General features: G+C 37.1%; 1 protein-coding gene across 8 annotated transcripts in view; it reads right to left on the bottom strand.

Annotated features, from left to right (window-relative positions):
* The window catches only part of EPS15 (epidermal growth factor receptor pathway substrate 15), a 139,510-nt gene that overhangs the window by 103,906 nt on the left and 12,161 nt on the right, over positions 1-23,443 (bottom strand). For all 8 annotated transcript variants that reach the window (XM_043461355.1, XM_043461358.1, XM_043461359.1 and 5 more), the window contains exons 2-3: positions 4,115-4,156; positions 596-685 (exon numbers count right to left, since the gene is read on the bottom strand). In XM_043461355.1, the coding sequence (XP_043317290.1) occupies positions 596-685; positions 4,115-4,156 (132 nt within the window). The remainder of the gene's footprint in view (positions 1-595; positions 686-4,114; positions 4,157-23,443) is intronic.

Genomic DNA, 23,443 nt, shown 5'->3' with positions numbered 1-23,443 from the left:
TGCTCTTTCTACTAGAACATGCTACCTTGATTTTAGATCCTTATTAAGATGATATTCTTTCTTATGGGTAAACTGAAATAGTTAATGTTTATTTGTGAATAATTAAATTATTAATGATTATTTTTCAGGGATGAATATATATCAATACCATACATAAGGATTTATAAGGACATCAAGCCAAGAGAGGGACTTTCCACCTCTTTGTGCTCTTTCCTAAGCCTCTCATCTCCTACTCTATTTACCACATACTAAATACAGTTAAGAGACAGTTCTAATAGAGGAAGCAGGGAAACAGCCAATTCTGAGTGAGTGGCAAGGTTCCCAGTCTACACTGTTTCTCCCCTAACATTCAAATGTACTATTACTTCCTCATTTCATTCTACTAAAAAGTAATTTGTTTTCTAAAAATCTGAAAAATACCGTATTTTTCAAGAGGATAAATCACTACACCAGAAATTCCCTCCATTGCATTACTGAAACTGCTTTCATGACTCAGTTCTAAGTTTCTCAAGATGTCTTTTGAATTTGTATCCAATTTATCTACACTAATAAATATTCATTATATCTAGTTATGGATACAATGAACAAATACTACCTTTCCAAGTATCAGGTCTGGAAGTCCTGATTTTTTTAGGAATACAGCAGCATCAGAAGCCAATACCCTTCCAGTATTGCCCGTATCAACCTGAAAAAATACAAATCATAAGCTGACAAAAAACATAAAGATAAAATTATGATTATTTACCTGCATTCCTCCCTATGATTTGAGAACTGAGTTTTTCAAAAAGAGAGCAGGAATCCTCTCACTAACAAAGGCCATGTAATATTCAGTTCAGTTCAGTCACTCAGTCGTGTCCAACTCTTTGCGACCCCATGGACTGTAGCACGCCAGGCCTCCCTGTCTATCACCAATTCCCACAGTTTACTCAAACTCATGTCCATTGAGTCGGTGATGCCATCCAACTATTTCATCCTCTGTTGTCCCCTTCTCCTGCCTTCAATCTTTCCCAGCATCAGGGTCTTTTCAAATGAGTCAGTTCTTCGCATCAGGTGTAATATTTGCATCAGGTGTAATGTAATACTGGAGACCCATGTGAGAAGAGTACCATCTAGAGAGCACTGGCCATCTACAATGTGCTTTTTATCATGTCCATTACACAAATGATAGAACTGGAGCTCGGGGAATTCCCTGGCGAACCAGTGGCTAGGACTTGGCGCTTTCATTTCTGGGGCCTGGGTTCAATGTTGGTCAGGGAACTAAGATCCCACAAGCTATGCAGTGTGGCCAAACCAAAACCAAAAACAACAAAAAAACCCCTGAAGCTCAGAGGATGTAGAAAAAAAATTAGTGGAGTCATAATATTAACACATTTCTTCTAATTCCAAGTCTTCTATAGGTGCCATTTAAATTCCAATAAACTTGAATGGTAATAGAGAAAAAGAGCAATAATTTCTGAAGAGGTCTTCTGATAAACGTGAATAGCTGCACAGTTACCTGGTGGTTTTTTTTTTTTTTTTTTAATATCTTTAAATAATAAACTTCTGCTTTTATACTTACTCTTAAGAAACTGCAACACTTTATTAAAAAATCAAAGCAATATCAGTTCTAAAACTAGCAGTGATTCTATTATAAACTTTAAGTAACATTTAAAAAACTGCTAAGTTCCTAAAGCACATTAAGGGAAACACATCATTTTAACTGATGGGGACTTTCCTTTAAGACAGAATGAGGTCACGAAGAACAGAAAAACAACAAAAAAAGGACTCTCATTTCTGTAGAGATTTCCTAAAGTAAAGTTCTATTTGTAAAAAATGAAAAGTAAATTTTAAAAAGTCATGGGAAGAGTAATATGATACTAGGATATTTGTGAGCTAGCTGTTTTTCCACTTTATTTAAAAGATTAAGTTTACTAAAACATATACAAAGCATTCCAGACAGACCAAACCAGGCAAAGAAGCAAAAGAGAAATCCTTTCTTTCAAGTGCTAGAACATGGGATAAATCAGGCACTCAGCAAACAAGAAAGAATTGCCCAATCCACATTTTGGGTAACAAGGAAGAACAAAATGGTTAGGAAATCAGCCTCTAGAATTCTCCACAACTCCTTTTCTTTGCCTACTCCCTGACAAGGGCTGAAGAAGAAAAGAATCATCTCTCTCCCCAGACAGCCCAAAAACAGAGGCACTGAGGGGAAACACTGATCAAACTCTGAAGAAATAGTTATGCACTCTATTCCAGTAAACAATTTTGCTATCTCCCATTCTTTTGGCTACTATAATAACCAAACACAGCCATTCAGTCTTTGTCATCTACAGGCAGTTTCTGTTGTACTCTGGTATCTGCCTAAAGGCTCTGGCATAAGCTACAGGGCACCTCTTCAACAAAGGAAGAGTCTCAGAGCCTCACGGAAAGAACAATACCACATACTCTGAACTATTAACACTTTAAAATATGGACTTTTGGGTAAAGACTTCTAGGCTGACATCACTTAGACAACTTTCAGACTATACTAGTAGACCAAGTCAAAATTCCAGGACTCTGCATACTGGACGTAGATGTATCTCATAAAAGCAAACTCCTGACCCAAGATGCAGGAGAACACAAATTAATCACACAGAGCTGAATGAAGTGTTAAGGAAAACTCAATTATGATTTTTTACATGCAATACTGCTGGTATTATTTTTACTATTCTATTTTCTAATGGATCTGTGGAAAAGCCCTTTTTTACTAAATTATCCCTCAATTTAGCAGGCGCTGCTTTGGTAAACCGAATGAAATAATTTTCAACGGTATCTGATTTGCACTGACCCTTCAGAAATCAAAAACCTTTAATGAATATCCTTATCTTTTATGGCCATGTAGTTACAAGCTAAATAACAATTTATTCTCCTTTTTATCAGGATATAGTTGAGTAAACCAATTGTACAAAAACAAGACCATATTTGAAATGATTCTCTTTCATTCAGATAGAACAAGACACTATTAAGGATCAGGGGCTGACTCTATGTAGAGCCAGTCTACCAGGCCCCGACAAGAAGACCAGCCTGCTATGGTTTGTAAGCTCCCAAGTGTCTCAAGCACTAAAGCAAGGTTACTCAGAAGGCCAGGAACCTTAGCAAATATGGGAAATCCCAAGATGAGGTAAATTCACTCAAATTTACATGTACTGCATGTGAAATATGAAGAGGTGAATTTCTAAAGTTTGGATTCTAGCCTCAAAATAGAAGTATAAATAACAAAGGCTTTAAGCAGAAACTAATTACCTGGCCTTAGAAGTTGTTAAATACACGTATATGTGTGTGTATATATATATATGTATATATATAAAAGTATACGGCTTTAGGCTTGTAAGTCACACAAGAAGACCTACAGTGGTTCATTAAAACTTGCTGCAATTATGTAGAAAATAGGATCAAATATAATGAGACCAGCCTTTTCAGTAATCATGATCAGAAAGTGAAGAAATTATAAATAAAAATGATCTGATATTTGGAAATGGGCAAATAATACCGTCTATGCTTTCAGAAGATTATCTGATCTATAGTTTGCACCTTTGACTTCTATGAACTAAGCTATTTATTTTATACTCTGTAGGGGAAGAGGTTAAATTATATAAAACTGATAGTAATGCAAATGATTCCTATCCATACCAATGAAATTAATTTTCTCTGATGGAGAATATAAATCTCTGTAACTCATATTCTCATTTTTATATCTCACTGGTTCTCTCAATAATTAATGAGTTGAAGAAAAATCTTTGATACATGTTCATTTTATATTTATATGAGTGTATGGCTTCAACTTGATGAAAATTAATCTTTAAAACGTCTTTAAAATAACATAAAAGTCATTTCTAAATAACTTCTAAATTAATTTGAATGTTTGTATCTGGATGAATATATCCAATGCTACATAGATTTTTAAGACAGATATTTAAGACAAGTGTTTGGGCTTAATTATCTTTCCTTAATTTTTCTGAAAACTTGTTAAACACATTAATCAAAGCAGGAGATTAAAGCACAAGAAAATGAAAACAAGAAATGTCAAATTTATTCAGCTGGCTGAATACAATCAGGAGTTGAAAGTATATTCTATAAGAAACAATCATCTTACCTGTCTATAGTATTTCTCATAAAGAGGATTTCCACTTGATAACTAAAATAAATAAATAATTAGAAATTAAATGCTATTCAATGACTTTTATTAATATAATTACATTCATTCAACAGATAATTGAAACGAAGATAAATACAATTAATATATCCACGATTTCAAAATTTTCAATTTTGTTTCTTTCGGGGGGGAGGGAGAGTAAATAAAAGCAGCCATGTAGATTACCAAGAATTAGGTAGACAAGAAACAAAACAGGAATTTTAAAATTGTTTTTGATATCAGAACTCTTTTCCTCTCCTAAAATTTTACTCAGAAACTCAACATATAACAAATTATGGTGAAATGATTTGGTTAAAAAGCAACTGAGAAGCCCAAAACCTTAAGAGTTCATCCTCTACCCAAGTCCCCAAAGTACCTATGAACAAAATTAAAAAACCACTTCAATAAAATAATCAAGTGAATATACAAACTAATGAACAAAAAATGATATTAATATCAGATCTGAAATGCTTGTAGCAGGAAGTGGTGTTCAATTCACGTGTGTGTGTGGCTCTTTTCAACTCCATGGGCTGTACCCACCAGGCTCCTCCATCCATGGAATTTTCCAGGCAAGAATACTAGAGTGGGTTGCCATTTCCTCCTCCAGGGGATCTTCCCAACCCAGGGATGGAACCTGCATCTCTTATACTGGCAGGCAGATTCTTTACCACTGCACTACCTGGGAAGTCCATTCAATTCATAATACAGTCTAAACGGTTCCTAGGTCAGCTGATGAACAGATATATTGTCTCATCTGAAAGGCAGCTAAGGAGTATCAATGTTTGAAGGCTCAGGTTCATTGTACATGAATGTGTAAGAATGTTCTGGAATTGGGAGGAAATACAGGAAGGTTTCATGAGGGTGACACCAGTGCAGAAATCTGAGGTGTAGGGGAGTAGGGGAGACAGTGATTCCACACAAAGGTATAAATGCAATCAACAGAAATCTCAGTTACATTTGTCGAGAATAGTAAGGAGTTCTAAACGGTGATAAGGATTAGAGATAAGATTATAAGGGGTCCCCAACCACATTCTGGTCCATGGCCTATTACGAACTAGGCTGCACAGCAGGTGGTGAGGGGCAGGCAAGGGAGCGAAATTTCATCTGTATTTACAATCACTCTAGTTGCAGGAAAACAAGCTCAAGGGTCCTACTAATTAGGCATTATGGTGAGTTGTATTATTACCTTATTATATAACACAATGTAGTAATAATAAAGTTCACAATAAATATAATGTACTTGAATCATCCCAAAACTGTCCCCTCCACCCAACCCCACAGTCCATGGAAAAACTATCTTCCATGAAACTGGTCCCTGGTGCCAAAAAGGTTAGGGACCGCTGTTACAAAAGACAACTGATGAAGGGCTTCAACTCCCATGGTAAAAGTAAAGAAAATAAGGATGGAAAAGAGGACACACTCAAGAGCCTAATATTAGTTAATACTAATTAACTAAGTGATTATTTGTACGTGAAGAGGGAAAGTAGGATGGCATGCAGAGGGTTACTTAGGACAAAATTTTAATGGCCCTGTAGAGGACCTAAACACTGGCAAGGGTGAAAAAGAAGGGTTTGGTTTGAAGAAAAAGTTTTTAAGACAGATTTGACAAGACTTATTAAGTAGATGAAGAGACAGGAGAAGTTTAGTAAGAAATACGAAGATAAACAGGGAAAAAGATCTTCAAGCATCAAAGTTGGGCCTATAGTCTTAATGGGCCAACATGCACTCAGTGCCTATTCTGAGAACACATTATACTAAGTGCTTTATAAATACTACCACACTTAATCCTGTGAGTCATATATTATCTTACCAATAAGTAAATAAAGAAATGTCATGTGAAAGTTAGTTTCACTTGTCAATTGGTGAAGCAATAGAACCCCGTTGTTTGGTCAAATACCAGTCTACATGTTACTGTAAAGGTATTTTTTTTAGATGTGATTAACATTTAAAGCCATAAAGCAGATTATCCTCCGTAATGTGGGGAGGTCTCATCCAAGCAGTTGAAAGTCCTAAGAGAGACTGATCTCCCCAAAGGAAGAAGTAATTCTGCCTCGAGATCACCTTCAGGCTCGACTGCAACATCAACTCTCCCCTCAGTCCCCAACAGGCCCTGCAGATTTAGGACTTGCCAGTCTCCACAAAGACATGAGTCAATTCTTTAAAATTTAAATTGGTCAGTGTGAGTGGCTGTCCTACTGGTTCTGTTTCTCTGAGAACCCTAATACACCAAGTTTCAGACAGGTTCCTTGTCCAAGCTTTTAAATGGCAGAGCCTGGACTTGAATGCAGGTCTGTCCTACTCTAAGTTCCATACTCTTCCACATTACCATGCTGTTTCTCATATGCCCTGGTTTGCTCAGGACAGTACAATCTCTTGTCTCAACATCCCATGTGGTTTACCACTTGTCTCACAGTTTTCACTTCCTTGAATGAAGTATTTTTCATTAATCACCACATTAAAATAAATCAAAATGAATTTAGAACACCTCTACTGCATTCACCTATTTTCTGGCCAAGCTAACAGTGTCTTAAGTGTTCTAACCACTTGAACAAGTGATGAAATCGTAAAAAAGACCAGTGATAATTCCATCTTTCCCCTAACTCTTTACAGATAAAACATAACACCTTTTCAAGGACATCATACAGAAGACAGTGAAAAGTATCCTCAGACACAAGCAACCATGGACAGCTAACTCTTTATATCCTTTTGAGACAGTAGAAGGAATATTTAATGCTGGTGCTCCTGCTGACACAGTTGATACAGTGAGATGTGCAATGGCCTGCAACATGCACCAGGCCACTAGCCAGCGAAGTAAGCGAGAAACTACAGGCGAGGTGCAAATGAAGTATGTGTGAGGAGTCAATAGTCTAAAACCTCGAGGTGGTTTTGCCATTTATTGTATGGTATAATTTTAGAACTGTTTATTTTGTTGCTTGACAATCTTTACTATCACCCGATAAATCCTTTCAAGAACAATGAGCTAAAGAGAAGAAATTATACATTTAATACAAAATTACGTACTAAAATTTCTCTAGAAAATAGATAATTGCATAAAACTTTTGAGGCTACTTCTATTTATCATGGCACTCTAGTGGAATCAGTATTAATGAGTTAGCTGCAATTGCCAAAACTTATAAATGTTTACATATAACCACAGTTAAAATTTTAAGGATAAAAATGGTACTGAAAACAAAACAAAAATATACTTAAACGTGGAAATATGTGTTCCCTACTTGCAACCTGTCATCAGATTTTAAAGGCTGGAATCTTTCAGACTGACTTTATAAACCCAACCTAAGTGTCTCACTACTGAATCTTTTTGAAGGCCAAGTCCTTTAATGATTGGTTGCATATTGTTCAAAATCAGTGGGAAATCTTTAATCGAAGACTAAAGTTCAATGAAAAAAGATAAAAAAAAAAAAACTTCAGCCATTGAAGCTTTTAGAAAATAGCAATTATTAGAAAGAAAAATTCAGAGAAGGCAATGGCACCCCACTCCAGTACTCTTGCCTGGAAAATCCCATGGACGGCGGAGTCTGGTAGGCAGCAGTCCAAGGATCGCTAAGAGTGGGACACAGCTGAGCGACTTCACTTTCACTTTTCACTTTCATGCATTGGAGAAGGAAATAGCAACCCACTCCAGTGTTCTTGCCTAGAGAATCCCAGGGATGGAGGAGCCTGGTTGGCTTCCGTCTATGGGGTCGCACAAAGTTGGACATGACTGAAGCAACTTAGCAGCAGCAGCAGAAAGAAAATTTACCAAGGCACTGAAACATCCCTCAAAAGCAATGTTAAGTACTGAACAAATTGAATGAGTTCAAACAGAACATGAGATTTAATTAAAGTAATGAATTCTAGAAGTTCCATCAGAAGTCTTCCTATTTTTAACTATATAAATTTATATTCTGTACTGGAATGAAGTGAAATTAAAGAGAGAGCATGATTTTACAGCATCTAAATTTAGAGAAACATGTAGAATAATGGTTATATATCTGTTTCTAACAACATATTAGAGACAGACACATCTAGGAAGCTGGCAAAAAATATCACTATTACCCAGAATAACTTTCCTGCTTTTGTTTCTAAATATTCTCATAATCAATGTCAATTCAATTCAGTCACTCAGTCATGTCTAACTCTTTGTGACCCCATGGACTGTAGCACGCCAGGTTTCCCTGTCCATCACCAACTCAGGGAGTTTGCTCAAACTCATGGCCATCGAGTTGGTGATGCCATCCATCCATCTCATCCTCTGTCCTCTCCTTCTCCTCCTGCCTTCAATCTTTCCCAGCATCAGGGTCTTAGGTCAATTCTTCACATCAGGTGGCCAAAGTATTGGAGTTTCAGCTTCAGTATCCGTTCTTCCAATGAATACTCAGAACTGATTTCCTTTAGGATGGACAGGTTGGATCTCCTTGCTGTCCAAGGGTCTCTGAAGAGTCTTCTACCAACACCACAGTTCAAAAGCATCATTCTTCAGCACTCAGCTTTCTTTTTGGTCCAACTCTCACATCCATACATGACTACTGGAAAAACCATAGCTTTGACTAGACAGACCTTTGTTCGCAAAGTAATATCTCTGCTTTTTAATATGCTGTCTAGGTTTGTCATAGCTTTTCTTCCAAGGAGCAAGCGTCTTTTAATTTCATGGCTGCAGTCACCACCTGCAGTGATTTTGGAGCACCCAAAAATAAAGTCTGTCACTGATTCCACTGTTTCCCCATCTATTTGCCATGAAGTGATGGGACTGGAAGCCACGATCTTAGTTTTTTGAATGTTGAGTTCTACGCCAACTTTTTCACTCTCCTCTTTCACTTTCATCAAGAGGCTCTTTAGTTCTTTGCTTTCTGCCATAAGGGTGGTGTCATCTGTGTATCTGATAAAGACTTTATTTTGTTGTACTATAAAACAAGTGTTTTATAACCTTTTATTTTTGAAAACAGAACTATTTTACTGATCTATATTACATTTCAGTATAATAAAACCACTTTGATGGCAAAAAAATTTTCAAAAAACTTTAAATACTTGTAATGTCCCTTTCATTCTCAAACATGTCCCAGTATGAATAAAAAATTATATATTCACCCTACTCCCAAAGAAATGCATAAATACTCTGCTAAAGAAAACAGCTTCATTAGTTACTACATAAATACATTTGAGAAGGCATTAGCTCAGTAAGTGATTAAGTATATCCTGTGCTGATCAACTATACTAATACAATACAGCTAAGTGAGAATGGAAAAAAGTCATCCAAATTGCCAATTCACTCATCAAGTAAGATGATCAAAGAGTGTGTTTGGTGCATCTTGGTAAAATCATCTTTTTTTTTTTTTACTGAAATATGATCATTTTAGATTAAAAAAAAAGTCACATAGATATAACACACATAATGAATGCACAGCGAAAAATTTTGAAAGGCATAGCTAAAGTGGTAACAGTGATGCTCTCTGGATAATGGAATTACAAACGATTTTTATACTCCTCTTTATACTACTCTGTGTTCTCTGAAAATATTTTTTTATAATAAGCACTTCCCTAATTCTGTAGAACAAAACAATTAAGATATTTTTAGCTTAGGAAAAAATGTAAAATCCAAAACTGTGCCATCAGAATGAGAAATTATATATGAATACTTAGTAACTAATTTCTAAAAGAAAACTTTTTAAACTAAAGTTATCAAAAGTCAAAACCTGAGTTAAAATTTCTAATACTATTATCATTTGAAGCAATTATTTATTCATTGGCTAGTTAATAAACACTCATCATTTTTCACAAAGTAAAATATTCATAAATATATGAAGAATCCCTTCTAAAGAGTCAATAGCTATTTATTACTACTCTGAAAAAAATGGTAAGTGCTTGAAAATAAAGACATTAGGAAGCCAACAAAATGTTATTAAAAAAAAAAAAAAAAACCTCACATTTTGGTATCAGATAGGCCTAAATTCAAAGCCCATTCCACCAATACTTAGGTAGATCATGAGCAAATTATTTCCTCTTTGAAAAGCCTGTCCACTTATCTTTAAAGTGCTAATAATATCTATTCTTCATAGGTTTCCAATTAAACTAACTGAATTAAAAAGAGATGGCTAACTGTTCCCTAATATCCTTTAATCTTTTCTTTCTTTAATAATAAAACCCCTAAACCTTACTCGAACATGCAGACACCTATCGAAATGTACATTTCTCATCTTTCGCAATCTCAGTTTCTCTAAATGAAATGTGAAAGGAAATAACATGCCCAACTCCCAGGCTGTGCACCACAGGGAAGGAGAATGTCTTCTACCTCCCAGCTGTTTCTTCCAGCTCTCCAGAAGGTAGATATGGCTGTGAAACGTGGAGGACCTACCCGGACTGTGAGATGGAAAACATGGTTGAAAATAAAAGAGCAATCGAGAAAAAGGGTCTATGTCTCTGACACTATCATGAAGCTGCCATATCAGCCCTCTATTACTTATCTTACTTGGACAGTTACTTGAGAGAGGTAAATTCTCTCCTGTTTAAGCCACTGAGATTTTGGCTTAAACCAATATCCTAACTAATGCAATGAAAACCAAAAAAAGGGGAGGTGGCTGCTATTTTTATTACAGAAAAATTGAATAAAATAAATTTTACTAAGAAAAAAGTTGTTACAAAACTGTTACATCATCCTAACGTATGGTAGGTTGTATTATAATTCTCATTTATTCTCCTCTTACAAGAATATTAACAGGCCTGCCTGTTGCCATGTGACTTACAGCACCTCTCTGTGAATACCCTACTATTGACTTGCCCATGTGACTTACTTTGGCCGATGAAATATGAGGAAGTTCCAGTTACAGATGAAGTTTTAAGGGCTATTGTGTGTTTCCACCAGCTCTTGCTCTTTTCCCTTTGCCAAGAGAACAGTAAGTCATAAAGAGGGGGTACTCCTTCGGCCTGGATCTTAAAATGAAAAAGAATCATGGAATAGTACCATAGCTGACTACTTAGGGAACCTGTAACCTTCCAATTTGTTGTTGTTCAGTCGCTCAGTCGTATCCGACTCTTTGTAACCCCATGGACCGCAGCACACCAGGCCTCCCTGTCCTTCACCATCTCCCAGAGCTTGCTCAAACTCATGTCCATTGAACTGGTGATGCCATCCAACCATCTCATCCTCTCTCGTCTCCTTTTCCTCCTTGCCTTCAATCTTTCCCAGGATCAGGGTCTTTTCCAATGAGTCAGTACTTCGCATCAGGTGGCCAAAGGATTGGAGCTTTGCATCAGCTTCAGCATCAGTCCTTCCAATGAACATTCAGGACTAATTTCCTTTAGGATGGACTGGTTGGATCTCCTTGCAGTTCAAGGGACTCTCAAGAGTCTTCTCCAACACTACAGTTCAAAAGCACCAATTCTTCGGTGCTCAGCCTTCTATATGGTTCAACTCTCACATCCATACATGACTGCTGGAAAAACCATACCTTTGACTATACGGACCCTTGCAGGCAAAGTGCCATTCAAAATCTTTTTATTTTTATTCTCTATAAAAATTTAAGGAATGATTAACAATTTAGCACTCGTGAACATTTTCTAAAAGTGTGATAAAGCACATGATTTTCTGAGTAACTTGCCATGCAAGTATATTTGACATATTAACACCAAAAATTTCAGTTATTTTTAATTCAGCCATCTAATTAATACTCCATTTTCAAGAGATCTGAGGAACCAGAAGAACTAACCCCTACATCCTTTTAACTACTCCACCACAACCACCACCTCCACCCCTCAAATAATGGAACAGCAACTCCTACAACCAAAGTACCAAATGAATACAACCAGAAGAGTGTGTGCTTTTACACACCTATCTTCACATGTGACTGACCCACAGGGAAGCAGACTAAAACCTTCTGAAGGTTCGCGATGTCTTTTTAAAAAAACTTATGCATTTCACAATATAAAGGAAAACAGGCTGGAAACAAACAGTAAAAGGAAGAGGACAAGAATAAAAAAAATAAACAGCAGTAGTGATCAACAGCAATCCAAACTGACAAAGGAAATAGCAATCAGAAGCTGTCTGAAGAGTCAAAAGCAAGTCAGTAAAAAAGAAACTTAAAAGGAGCTGGGTATAGAGGGTAGAGAGAAGCAAGTCATCTGAGCAGTCCTCGCTTTAGAGCTGGTGGGGCGGGGCCCAAGAAAACACAAGCCGCCATCCAAGCAGTTCCCTTAGAGAACATACAGTATAACCCTCAATTCTGTTACTTGTAACTCATTTAATAATTTAATACACATGGACTGGAGACCTTTTAGAGACAGAACAATAGGTTTAGGTACCTGGGGTTACAAAAATTATATAGGGCCTCTGCCCTCGAAACTGCTTATATTCTAATAAAATCTGCAATGCTCTCTTCTGCAAACATCTCATGTTTGTTCCACAACAAATCATTATAAATTGATAAGAGTCAGCAAGCAAAGACCTAGGAACACTCTAAGAACAGTATTCTAAAGAAAGTTTTCAAAATCTGAATCCAAGAATACATCTGCTTTGGAGGTTATCAGAAATAAAAGATTACAGGGACTTTAAATAGACAAAAGAATTTCAAAAGAAGTACAGCTACATACTACTGAAAAACAATGGATGTAAAGAGACCATACCAGCAACTCAAACCAGTAATGGAGTAGCTTTTGACAAATCCAATTCAACCTGACCAAAAAATCTGGGTGGCAGAGTGACAAAGAATGAATACAAAGACCAGTTTTGGGTCTCTCATCAGAAGACAGTGAGTCCTATTCTAGCTAGCCAGCCCCAAATAAACAGAAATCACTGGGAGAGGCGTTATCTTTAAGCATGAATGGTATGTGGATTTATAAAAATTCACATAAGGAACAAGTGGAACAAAACAACCCCTTTCTGCACTTGTGCAGCACTTCACCTTCTACAAAGGACATGCACAGCCTCCTCTCTCATGTCCTTTTCCTACACATCTGGGCAACCGGACGATCACAGCAATCCCCCCGGTTCAAATACGACACTCAAGTTGGTGAACATCCTATCTTCAGTTCTGATCTCATCTCTGAACTCTAAACTTATATACCATCTACTTTATATCTCCACTTGGATGTCTCCCAAACACATAACAGAACTTGTATATTTTTTTTTTCTCCAAGAATCTATTCCTCTCCTACCACGAACCACTGATGCACAAACCAAATAATCTGTCAGCATGTCCCTCATTCTCAATTTTACAATCATATGCAAATACTATCAACTCAAATTCCAGAACATACATTGAACTCATTCACCTCTCTCTGTACTGCAGTTCATATCTCAACTTGACTATTAGAACATTTAATCCATCCTCTCTGCTTTTATTATCTACTTCTCTTCACACAGATTGCAGAGTGTATGTAAATATAAATAAGCACATAACATTCTTCTGTTTAAATCCCTCAATGGCTTCTCATTTGACAAAAAGTTAAATCTAAACTCCTTGACAGGGCTTTGAGTCCCTGCATGATTCAGCTTCTGCTCACCTCTCCAGATACACTTAGGGCCACTAACTTTACTGATATTTCAGTTCTTCTAAAAGAGCAAGTTCTGTCTCAACTCAGTCTTTCCACATGTCATTCTTTGTTCCTGCAAACATAGGTGGTGTCTTCATTTTCTTTAGGACTCAGCTTAAATGTTACCCACTCAGAGTCCTTTCTGGATCATCATAAAATAGGCCCTTTTTAAAATTTTCTACTTCAGCTTTGCTTGTTTCCTTCAGAGACCTGTTACATATTGTTTTTGTCTGTTTGCTTTTTCATTATTTTTGCCCTCACTATAATATTTGCTCCATGAGAGTAGAAAATCATGTCTATCTTATTCACCATCAAATCCACAATACCTACATATGAAAGCCCTCAAAAAATATAAGTTTATGAGGTGAATGAATTAGTGAAATTCCTTCTTGCAGTACATTCTCAAATACTGCTGGGAGTATAAATTAATTTCACATTTATTCATAACCTAATACTTGCCAAAGATTGAGACAGGCACCATGATGAATTATACAGTCCTTGCTCTCAAGGGCTTTACTAGTCTAGTACAGAAAGAAAAAAGTAAGCAAGTCCCTTTTTCCTCAACTTCTGAGAATGTTCTCTCTAAATAACACCTGGCCCTCTCCTGAAGAGAAAAGTCAGCCTTTTCTCAGAATGGTACCTCCAACCCCCTGCTCTAATTGAAACAATCTCTTAACCTCCCTTGAAGCCCTCTCAAATGGCTGCTGTCCAGTTTTAACTTCCTGACTATCTCAGGTTCCAGAAACAGGATTAAAACCCTCTGCTTCCCTGTGAAGCTTGTCCACATTGTCTTTGTTTTTAAAACAAAGGCAAAATAAAACTCTGCTCTCTTGAGGTGTTTCCTTTTCAGCAAAATTACTATCTCCCTTTCCTTATCACTGTTATATTTTAACCTCCTGGTTCCCTCCACCTCACTCACCTAAGGCTAAGGCACATGACTCATTGTATTCTTCTCCACCCTAAACCTCCATCAACTGGATGACTTCAACATAGACTTGGATAACCCATCCAACAACCTGGATTTTTACTTCCTTGACGCCCTTAACACCAATGGTCTCTTCAAAACAGAGTTTTACAAGGTACCACCAATGTGGATATATTACGGCCCAGTCATCCTGTTACTCCCATAGTAACCTCACTCCTGGCTCTTCTACCTTTATCCAAACTGCTCTATATCCCAAACCACTATTTCAAGCATCTTGTTCTCCAACCATAACCTTCTCTTTCAAGTGATCTTCCTTTGACCTTTATAAGACTTCTTATCCATGGACCCTTTCATTTTGACTGTGACCCATCAGTCAAAGGTCCGTCTAGTCAAGGCGATGGTTTTTCCAGTGGTCATGTATGGATGTGAGAGTTGGACTATAAAGAAAGCTAAGCACTGAAGAATTGATGTTTTTGAACTGTGGTGTTGGAGAAGACTCTTGAGAGTCCCTTCGATTGCAAGGAGATCCAACCAGTCCATCCTAAAGGAGATCAGTCCTGGGTGTTCATTGGAAGGACTGATGCTGAAGCTGAAACTCAATACCTTGGCCACCTGATGCGAAGAGCTGACTCATTGGAAAAGACCCTGATGCTGGGAAAGATTGAGGGCAGGAGGAGAAGGGGGTGACAGAGGATGAGATGGTTGTATGGCATCACCGACTCAATGGACATGGGTTTGGGTGGACTCCAGGGGTTGGTGATGGACAGGGAGGCCTGGCGTGCTGCAGTGCATGGGGTCGCAAGGAGTCAGACATGACTGAGCAACTGAACTGAACTGAACATCACCAGACCATCTCTTTGCTTTATGTCCCTCATCATTCAGTTTATAGCCTGTGGTGCATCATTTCAATAATCCTCTTGTCATTAATCTTAAATTCTCTTGTTCCTCTTTTAGAACACACAAGTACAGCAAAACTCCAAACCTGGATGAACCCAACTATCTTCTTTCTTTGAGGCTGAGCCTAAAAAAGTCACTCAACAGGACAGATTGGTATAACTATAAATTCATGACCACTGTATTAATTTGCTAGGGCTGCCATAATGAAGTACCAAAAACTGAGTTGCTTTGGAGAACAGAAATTTATTGTCTCACAGTCTGGAAGCCAGAAGTCCAAAACAAGATACTGGCAGGGCCAAACTCCCTCTGAGGGTACTAGGGAAGGATCAGCTCTAGGCTTCTCTATTTCTGGTAGTTCCTTGGCATGTGGCAGCTCAAGTCCAACCTCCACATGACATTCTGCCTGCATGTGTGTCTGTGTCCAAATTTCTCCTTTTGATGTAGACGTCAGTGATTTTGGATCAGCAGCCCACCCTACTCCTTTATGACCTCATCTTAAATAATTACATTCATAATGACTCTATTTCCAAGTAAAGTCATATTTCTGAAGTATTGGGGGGTTAGGATTTCAACATATAAATTGGGGGAGGGGGACACAATTCAACCCACAACAATTAGTAACCTCAAATTCTTCTGCCAAATATACTCTTCAACCCACTTTCCATAATGACTATTCCAAGAAGATATGTGACTTTACTCCAACCAGAAAAAAATCACAGTTCCTTTGTGGGAGCTACCAGAAGAGAGGCCCTCTTTTCCACCACACTTGGAGTTATAAAGTGTATAAACCTGAAGCTTTTCGTGCTTATTTTAGTGCTACAATGGGAAAGCCTACCTAAGACTGGAGACAAGATATGAAGGAAAAACTGAGTAGTGGTATCACTATGACCCAAATACATCTAAAGCCAGCTCTACTCTTAGACCTATCAATTAGATAAACTAACATACTTCCTTCCCACTTAAGACAGAATTACCATTCCATGCAATTGCCACTTGCACGAAAAGAATTCTGATGTAAGAATGAATAAAACTGGCTAATAAAGTGAGTTTTATACTTCCTGACTGGTATTTGGTCCCACAGAGATTCAACCAAAGAATATAAACCAACAGAAATGCTGGTCAATTCCTTACATATTACAGAGCTAACATTTTCAAAAATATATCCACACAGCCTTTTTTTTTTTTTATCTCAAGCATAATTTGAAATAAACACCACTTGCTAAATAAATCAGTTTCTTAAAATGAATTAAGAAACATTTTTTTGCATGTTTATTAGTTGTTTCATTTCTCATTTCCAAAACAGCAAAGAATTTGGTAAAAAGAATTTTCATCACCTCCAACTAATAAAAAAATTAAAAAAATTTAAAAAAAAGAATTTTCATCAATGTAATAATTTACAAAATAGGAGAGGGCAAACTCTCAAGAGTTTACTGTTGATCCAGTTGGGTGGGATATTTAACAGGCCAGAACTAATAGATTAGATTAGTAACACTGACCTGTACTAAGCTGAAGGTAAACAAGCATGCTAAAATTTAATACAGTCAAATGAAAAGTAGATTAGATAGGGAAAAAAAATATAAGCTTTGCACAAATGAGACAAAAAAAATTTTTCACAGTTAATGGCACCCCAAGAGACCCAAAAGAATCAGCAATGAAATGCTGCTTTTAAAAAAGGTAAGTTAGGGACTTCCCAGGTAGTCCAGTGGTTAGGACTTACTTCCAATGCAGGGGGCATGAGTTCAATTCCTGGTCAGGGAACTGAGATCCCACATGCCATGCAGTGTGGCCAAAAAATAATAAAATTAAATGTTTTTAAAAGGCAAGTTAAATTATAAAGTACAGACTTAAAAACACAACATTTTAAAATCATATATATACAAACATTGTCGTTTTACAGCTTCACAGTAAATAACATATACTGAATCCTTTTTGAGCATTTCCTATACATCAGGTAGTAGTCTTAACCACTTTACCCACTGAGTTCATTTAAACTGACAAGGCACATAAAATTATATTCATTTTACAGATGAGGAAAATGAGACATTAATAAGTTGAGTGACTCAAAGGCACATATCTATTTAAGAGTTAGCACCAGTATTCAAATCTAAGAAGTCTGATTGCAGAACTTTAACCCTTAATTGTTAGGCTGTTGCCTCTATTATCAAGTTATTATCTTTACCATCATTTAACAGCATCTTTCATATGCATTCTATAATTTGAATCTTCATAACAGAGTAGTATTACTGTATTTTCCAATTCTAAGACACCTTTAGTTTTAAGGCCCACCTTCCATGTAAGACAAAGTGAAAGTGAAAGTCACGCAGTCCTGTCCGACTTTTTTTGACCCCATGGACTGTATAGTCCATGGAATTCTCCAGGCCGGAATACTGGAGTGGGTAGCCTTTCCCTTCTCCAAAAGATCTTCCCAACCCAGGGATCGAACCCAGGTCTCCCACATTGTAGGCAGATTCTTCACCAGCTGAGCCACCAGGGAAGCTTTAAGACAACTTAATATCAAAATAAAGATAACTTAAAAGAACAATTTTTATTATGAATCTACAATTGCACATATTTATCCACTATTTTCCCTCTAGTATCACAAACATTAAGTCAAAGCAGTGTTTTGCAGTTTTCACTGTACAAGTCCTTCACCTCCTTGGTTAAATTTATTCCTAAGCATTTTATACTTTTTGATGGTAGTATAAATGTACTTGTTTTTTTTTTTTAATTTTTATTTTTTTATTGTACCATACAGCATATGGGATCTTACTTCCCCAACCAGAGATTGAACCCATGCCCCCAGCACTGGAAGCAGGGAGTTCTAACCAACAGACTGCCAAAGAAGTCCTTGGAATTGTTTTCTTAATTTCCCTTCTGAATTGTTTACTGCTACTGTATAAAAATGCAGCTATGTGTTGATTTTGTATTCTGCAACTTTGCTAAATTTGTCTATCAGCTCTAAGAATGTTTTCATGGAATCTTCAGGATTTTCTACATATAAAAAATTCATAAAAAAAAAAAATTCATAATAGTATGGAGGGTCCTCAAAAATTAAAAATAGAACTGCCATATGAGCCATCAATCCCACTTCTCGGTGTTTATCCACAAGAATTGATATTGGGTTTTCAAAGAAACCACATACCAGAGATCTCCTATACAACATTGTGTGTTAACAACACTGTAACACACACTTAAAATCTTGTTAAGGAGACAGATCTCATGTTATTACCACGATATATTTTTTTTAAATCATGTTATCTACAAACACACTATTTTACTTTTCCCTTTCTAATGCGAACGTTTTTTGTTTCTTTTCCTTGACTAACTGCTATGGTTAGAACTTCCAGTACCACGCTGAAAAGAAGTTGGAAAAGCAGGCATCCTCATTGTGCTCCTGATCACAGGGTAAAAGCTTTTAGTCTTTCACTGTTTAGTATGATGCTAGCTGTGGGTTTTTCACATGTGACCTTTATCACGTGGAGGATGTTCCCTTCTATTTCTAGTTTGCTAAGTATTTTCATCAAGGAGTGCTGAATTTTGTCAGTGCATTTCTGCATCAAGATTATCAAGATTTTTTTCCCTTCATTCTATTAAACTGCTGTATTGACTGACTTTCATATGATGAACCATCCTGACAACTATTTCATTGTCTTTTCCTGGAAATAAACTGAAAAGTCAGGAAATACAAAGCATCCTTTTTCAGCCAAACTGAATCTTTGACTGGAAAAATATGGTCAGCTTACCTATACCATATCATGAAAAGATTTCTTGCTTTTCAATCCATAGTTTAGTAAAATAGTAGCAGTATGTTACCTTCAACCATACACATTCCACCCATCTGTTATTTGGCCTACTTAGCAAACTGGAGCCTTAAGGGCTACAGTCCATGGGGATGCAAGAGTTGGACACAACTGAACAACTAAACAACAACAAAGCAAACTTCTCTTTTAAAATGTATAAATATTGGCAGAAACCAATACAACATTATAAAGTAATTGTTGTTGTTGTTTAGTTATTAAGTCGTGTCTGACTCTTTTGTGACCCCATGGACTGTAGCCTACCAGGCTCCTCTGTCCATGGGATGTCCCGGGAAAGAATACTGCAGTGGGTTGCCATATCCCTCTCTAGAGGATCTTCCTGACCTAGGAACTGAACCCGTGTATCCTGCATTGGCAAGCAGATTCTTTACCACTGAGCCACAAGAGAAGACCATAAAGTAATTATCCTTCAATTTAAAAAAAAAAAATGCAAATATTGCTCTAGAGGTTGTCTACTGATCATTCATGCAGACTATGTAGAGAATTATCTAGACCAGGATTTGCAATTGCTTAACATCTAGCTGGAAGATAGCAGGAATAAGAATTTCTACTATGGAGTTGGAGGAAGGGATAATTTTGGCACATGTGTATAGAGATAATACTTATCCAGTCTGAATTTCAAGTATTCAGTGTAATTATTAGGCCGTATGTCTCAGCCTCTAGTTGAGAAAATGTAGCTCTAGTCAGAGCACTTATAGGAAAATTAGACTTGATGTGGTACTGCTGAGGGAAAGCAGTTAGGGGGGTAAGAACATCTAATATGACCTGTTTTGCTTAAAGCTCCTAGGTCATGGTCTATCAGAGTATTATACAAATATGGTTTACACTGTATCATCCATGTGATTCAGTAGAAGACTCAAGGTTAACATACTGACGTATCATCCATTCAAACAACTGCTGATACGTTGTTATACCAGGCACTTCTGACGGAGACGAACAAATAAAACAACGTTTTTGCCCTCCTGGGCCTTAGTCTTCAGATAGAGGAAAAAAAGAAATTATAACACAATGGTCAAATACAAAAATGTATCTGATGCACTAAGCTGACTGTCAGACAAAAAATTATCCAAATAAACTGTACTTAGTATCATTATATCAGGCAGAAACAAGTACAAACAGAAATATACTGAGGAAATAAAAAGTAAAAAACTTGGCTGTTCATTCATTACTCATTTAGACATCTCTTGTGTTCGTTTAGACATTGTATTCATTTAGACATTGATTCATTTAGACATCTCTGTACATCTATATGCCTAGATACTGGGAATAATAAAATAAATAAGAAACTATAGTCCCTGACATTGAGAAGTCAGTTCAGTGGGGGGAAAAAGACAGCAACAACAATCCATTGTAATAAGTATATCTTGACTGTAGTAAGTACATCAAGAGGGAACAAACACTATTGCCATGGGATCAGTGATATCTAAGAGAGACATAATCAGAAAAGTCAATAAAAGTCATGTCTGAATTATTTCATAAGAAACTAAGAAAAAGCTGAGGAAGACACAAGTGACACCTAAACTAAATCAAAGGAGCCAGTCAAGCAACTGCAAAGAGCACTCCTATCTCAAGATTCCTGTACTTGCTGTTGCCTCCACCTGGAATATCTCCACAGATAATCATATGGCTCACTTTTTATTTCATTCAGATCTCCGATCAAATGTAACATCCTCAGAGAGGCCTTTCTGACACGCTATCTGAAGTGTCACCTCATGGCACTCTTACCTAATCTGTTCTATTGTTCTTCCTAGCTCTTATCACTATCTCACACCTCAGGGTACTCAGTGCTTAGTTGCTCAGTCATGTCCAACTCTCTGCAACCCCATGGACTGTAGCCCGCCAGGCTCCTCTGTCCATGGGATTCTCCAGGCAAGAATACCGGAGTAGGTTGCCATGCCCTCCTCCAGGGGATCTTCCCTATCCAGGGATCGAACCCAGGGCTCCCACGTTGCAAGTGGATTCTTTACCATCTGAGCACAATGAAAGCCAATTTTCATTATCTATTTATTTCTGTTGGTCTCCCTGACTAGAAATATTAACCCATGGGGCCTGTGACTTGTCTTGCTCACCATGTGTTGTCTTTAATTATACAGTACTTTGCAAACAGTAGGCACCGAGTATTAATTGAATGAAGCCAAGGGAAGCAATGAATTTCAGGTAGAGCAAGAAATCTGTAGCACAAAATTTTGAGAAACGGGTGATGGCTGGGTGCTCCTGACCAATAATAGCTGTAGTAGCAAATACTTATATTCATTAAGGATTTACCATGGACCAGGCACTATTTATTCTCAGCACTTTACTTGTACAATCTCATCTAACGTTCACAACTCTTTAAAGTACATACTCTTACTCATACCTTACATATGAAGAAAAACACAAAAAGAGTAAATGACTTGCCCAAACTCAAAGCTAGCAGATGGCAGAACTAGAATTCCAAGCAATGCAGTACAAGGCCAGAGCTCACTCTTTTGACCACTGGCCTCCAAACACAGGAAACTGACAACCTCTCTGGGCTGTTTTCATGGAAGGAAGGAAGGAGGGAGGGAGGGAGGGAGGGAGGAAGGAAAGAAAAACCTATTATAAGCAGTCTTTAGAATATTACATGCTTCATATACTTACTGTTATCACTCACTCGTGTCTCTTTGCAACCCCATGGCTGTAGCCCGCCCAGGCTCCTCTGTCCATGGAATTCTCCAGGCAAGAATACTGGAGTGGGTTGCTGTGGCCTCCTCCAGGGATATATATATGCATGCTTTTCCCCAAATATAAGGGATAAGAAAAAGAGTCCATTCTCAACACTTCTATCCAACACTGTATTAGAGACTAGCCAGGGAAATTACACAAGAGCAATAAATAAATAAAAAGCATCAGACTGGAAAAAGAGGAGGTAAAACTATCACTATTCACAGATGACATGCTCTAATATTAAAAACAATCCCAAGCTGTCTACTAAAGAACTATTATAACTAACTGAGTTCAAGAAAGTTGCAAAATCCCATGTTCATGGATTCAGAAGGGTTAACACTGTTAAACAGCAACACTCCCACTAACCACAAAGTCAACTCAATCTCTATGAGAATTCCAAATTAGTTCTTTGTAGAAACTGGCAAAGGGATTCAATGATTCTTACATTGCAACAATGTGTATACATCATACACAAGCAAAAGGCAGTCAGAGAGTCTAAATAACTTGTCATGGTCACCCAGAGAGAGCACAAGTGGCAGAGGGAGAATTCAAATCCAATTTGGTCTGTACTTAGTGTCCTTCCCACTATCTAAATTGTGATACTCGTTATTGTACATACTATTTCAGAACTGATCAAAGATCCTTTAAGCCTATCCTTGAAACCCCTGCCTAATGCCTTGTGCTCTAGGTTAAAAATTCTTGCTTTATTACAAAGGGAATAAATCGTAAGAAAACAGATATGATATCCCACAATGTGGACCCAATGCACCAAAACACTATTTAACTTGGATCAAATACTCCTACGATTTTATGTTATCCTTTTAATTACAGTTTAAAATGTCACCTACAGTATCAATCTTGGGCACTGTAAAACAATAAAAAATTTAAGAACTAAATTACCACCAAAAAATTCCATTATAATCACAGGACACGCCACAGCACTCAAGTGCCTTTCTTCTTATCCTGCATCACAGTACTCATCACCCCAGAAGACTAGAAGGTATCTCCCTAGAAGACTAAAAGGTACTTTAGGGCATGAATCGAGGTCTTAGTCTCCTTGTATGTCCAAGGCCTAATATAGCGGGGGACACAGGAGTCATTCAACAAATGTTTTCTGAAATAAAAGAGGATGGAATGGCAATAAAGGAAGCACCTTTAGTATATGTAATCTTCATATTTTTAATATATGCATAATGATGTAAATGTGTTGCACGTAGTGAATACAAGATGGAAAGAAGTTACCAATAATCCCTGGTATCAGTGATTTATGAAAATTTTAATAAAGTGTAACATTTCATAAAAATTAACAGCCCTATAATAAAATCTAGCTGTTTTAAGTATTTGGCTAGAGATGGCAGTAGTAATAGTTATTGTTGTTATTAATAGCTACCACCATTTAAACTGATCCCAGACATTTATAACCATTATTTCACATATTCATCA

This window comes from Cervus canadensis, chromosome 2 (genome assembly GCF_019320065.1).
Source record: "Cervus canadensis isolate Bull #8, Minnesota chromosome 2, ASM1932006v1, whole genome shotgun sequence".
NCBI lineage: Eukaryota > Metazoa > Chordata > Mammalia > Artiodactyla > Cervidae > Cervus > Cervus canadensis.
This window is presented reverse-complemented; position numbering and strand designations above follow the sequence as displayed.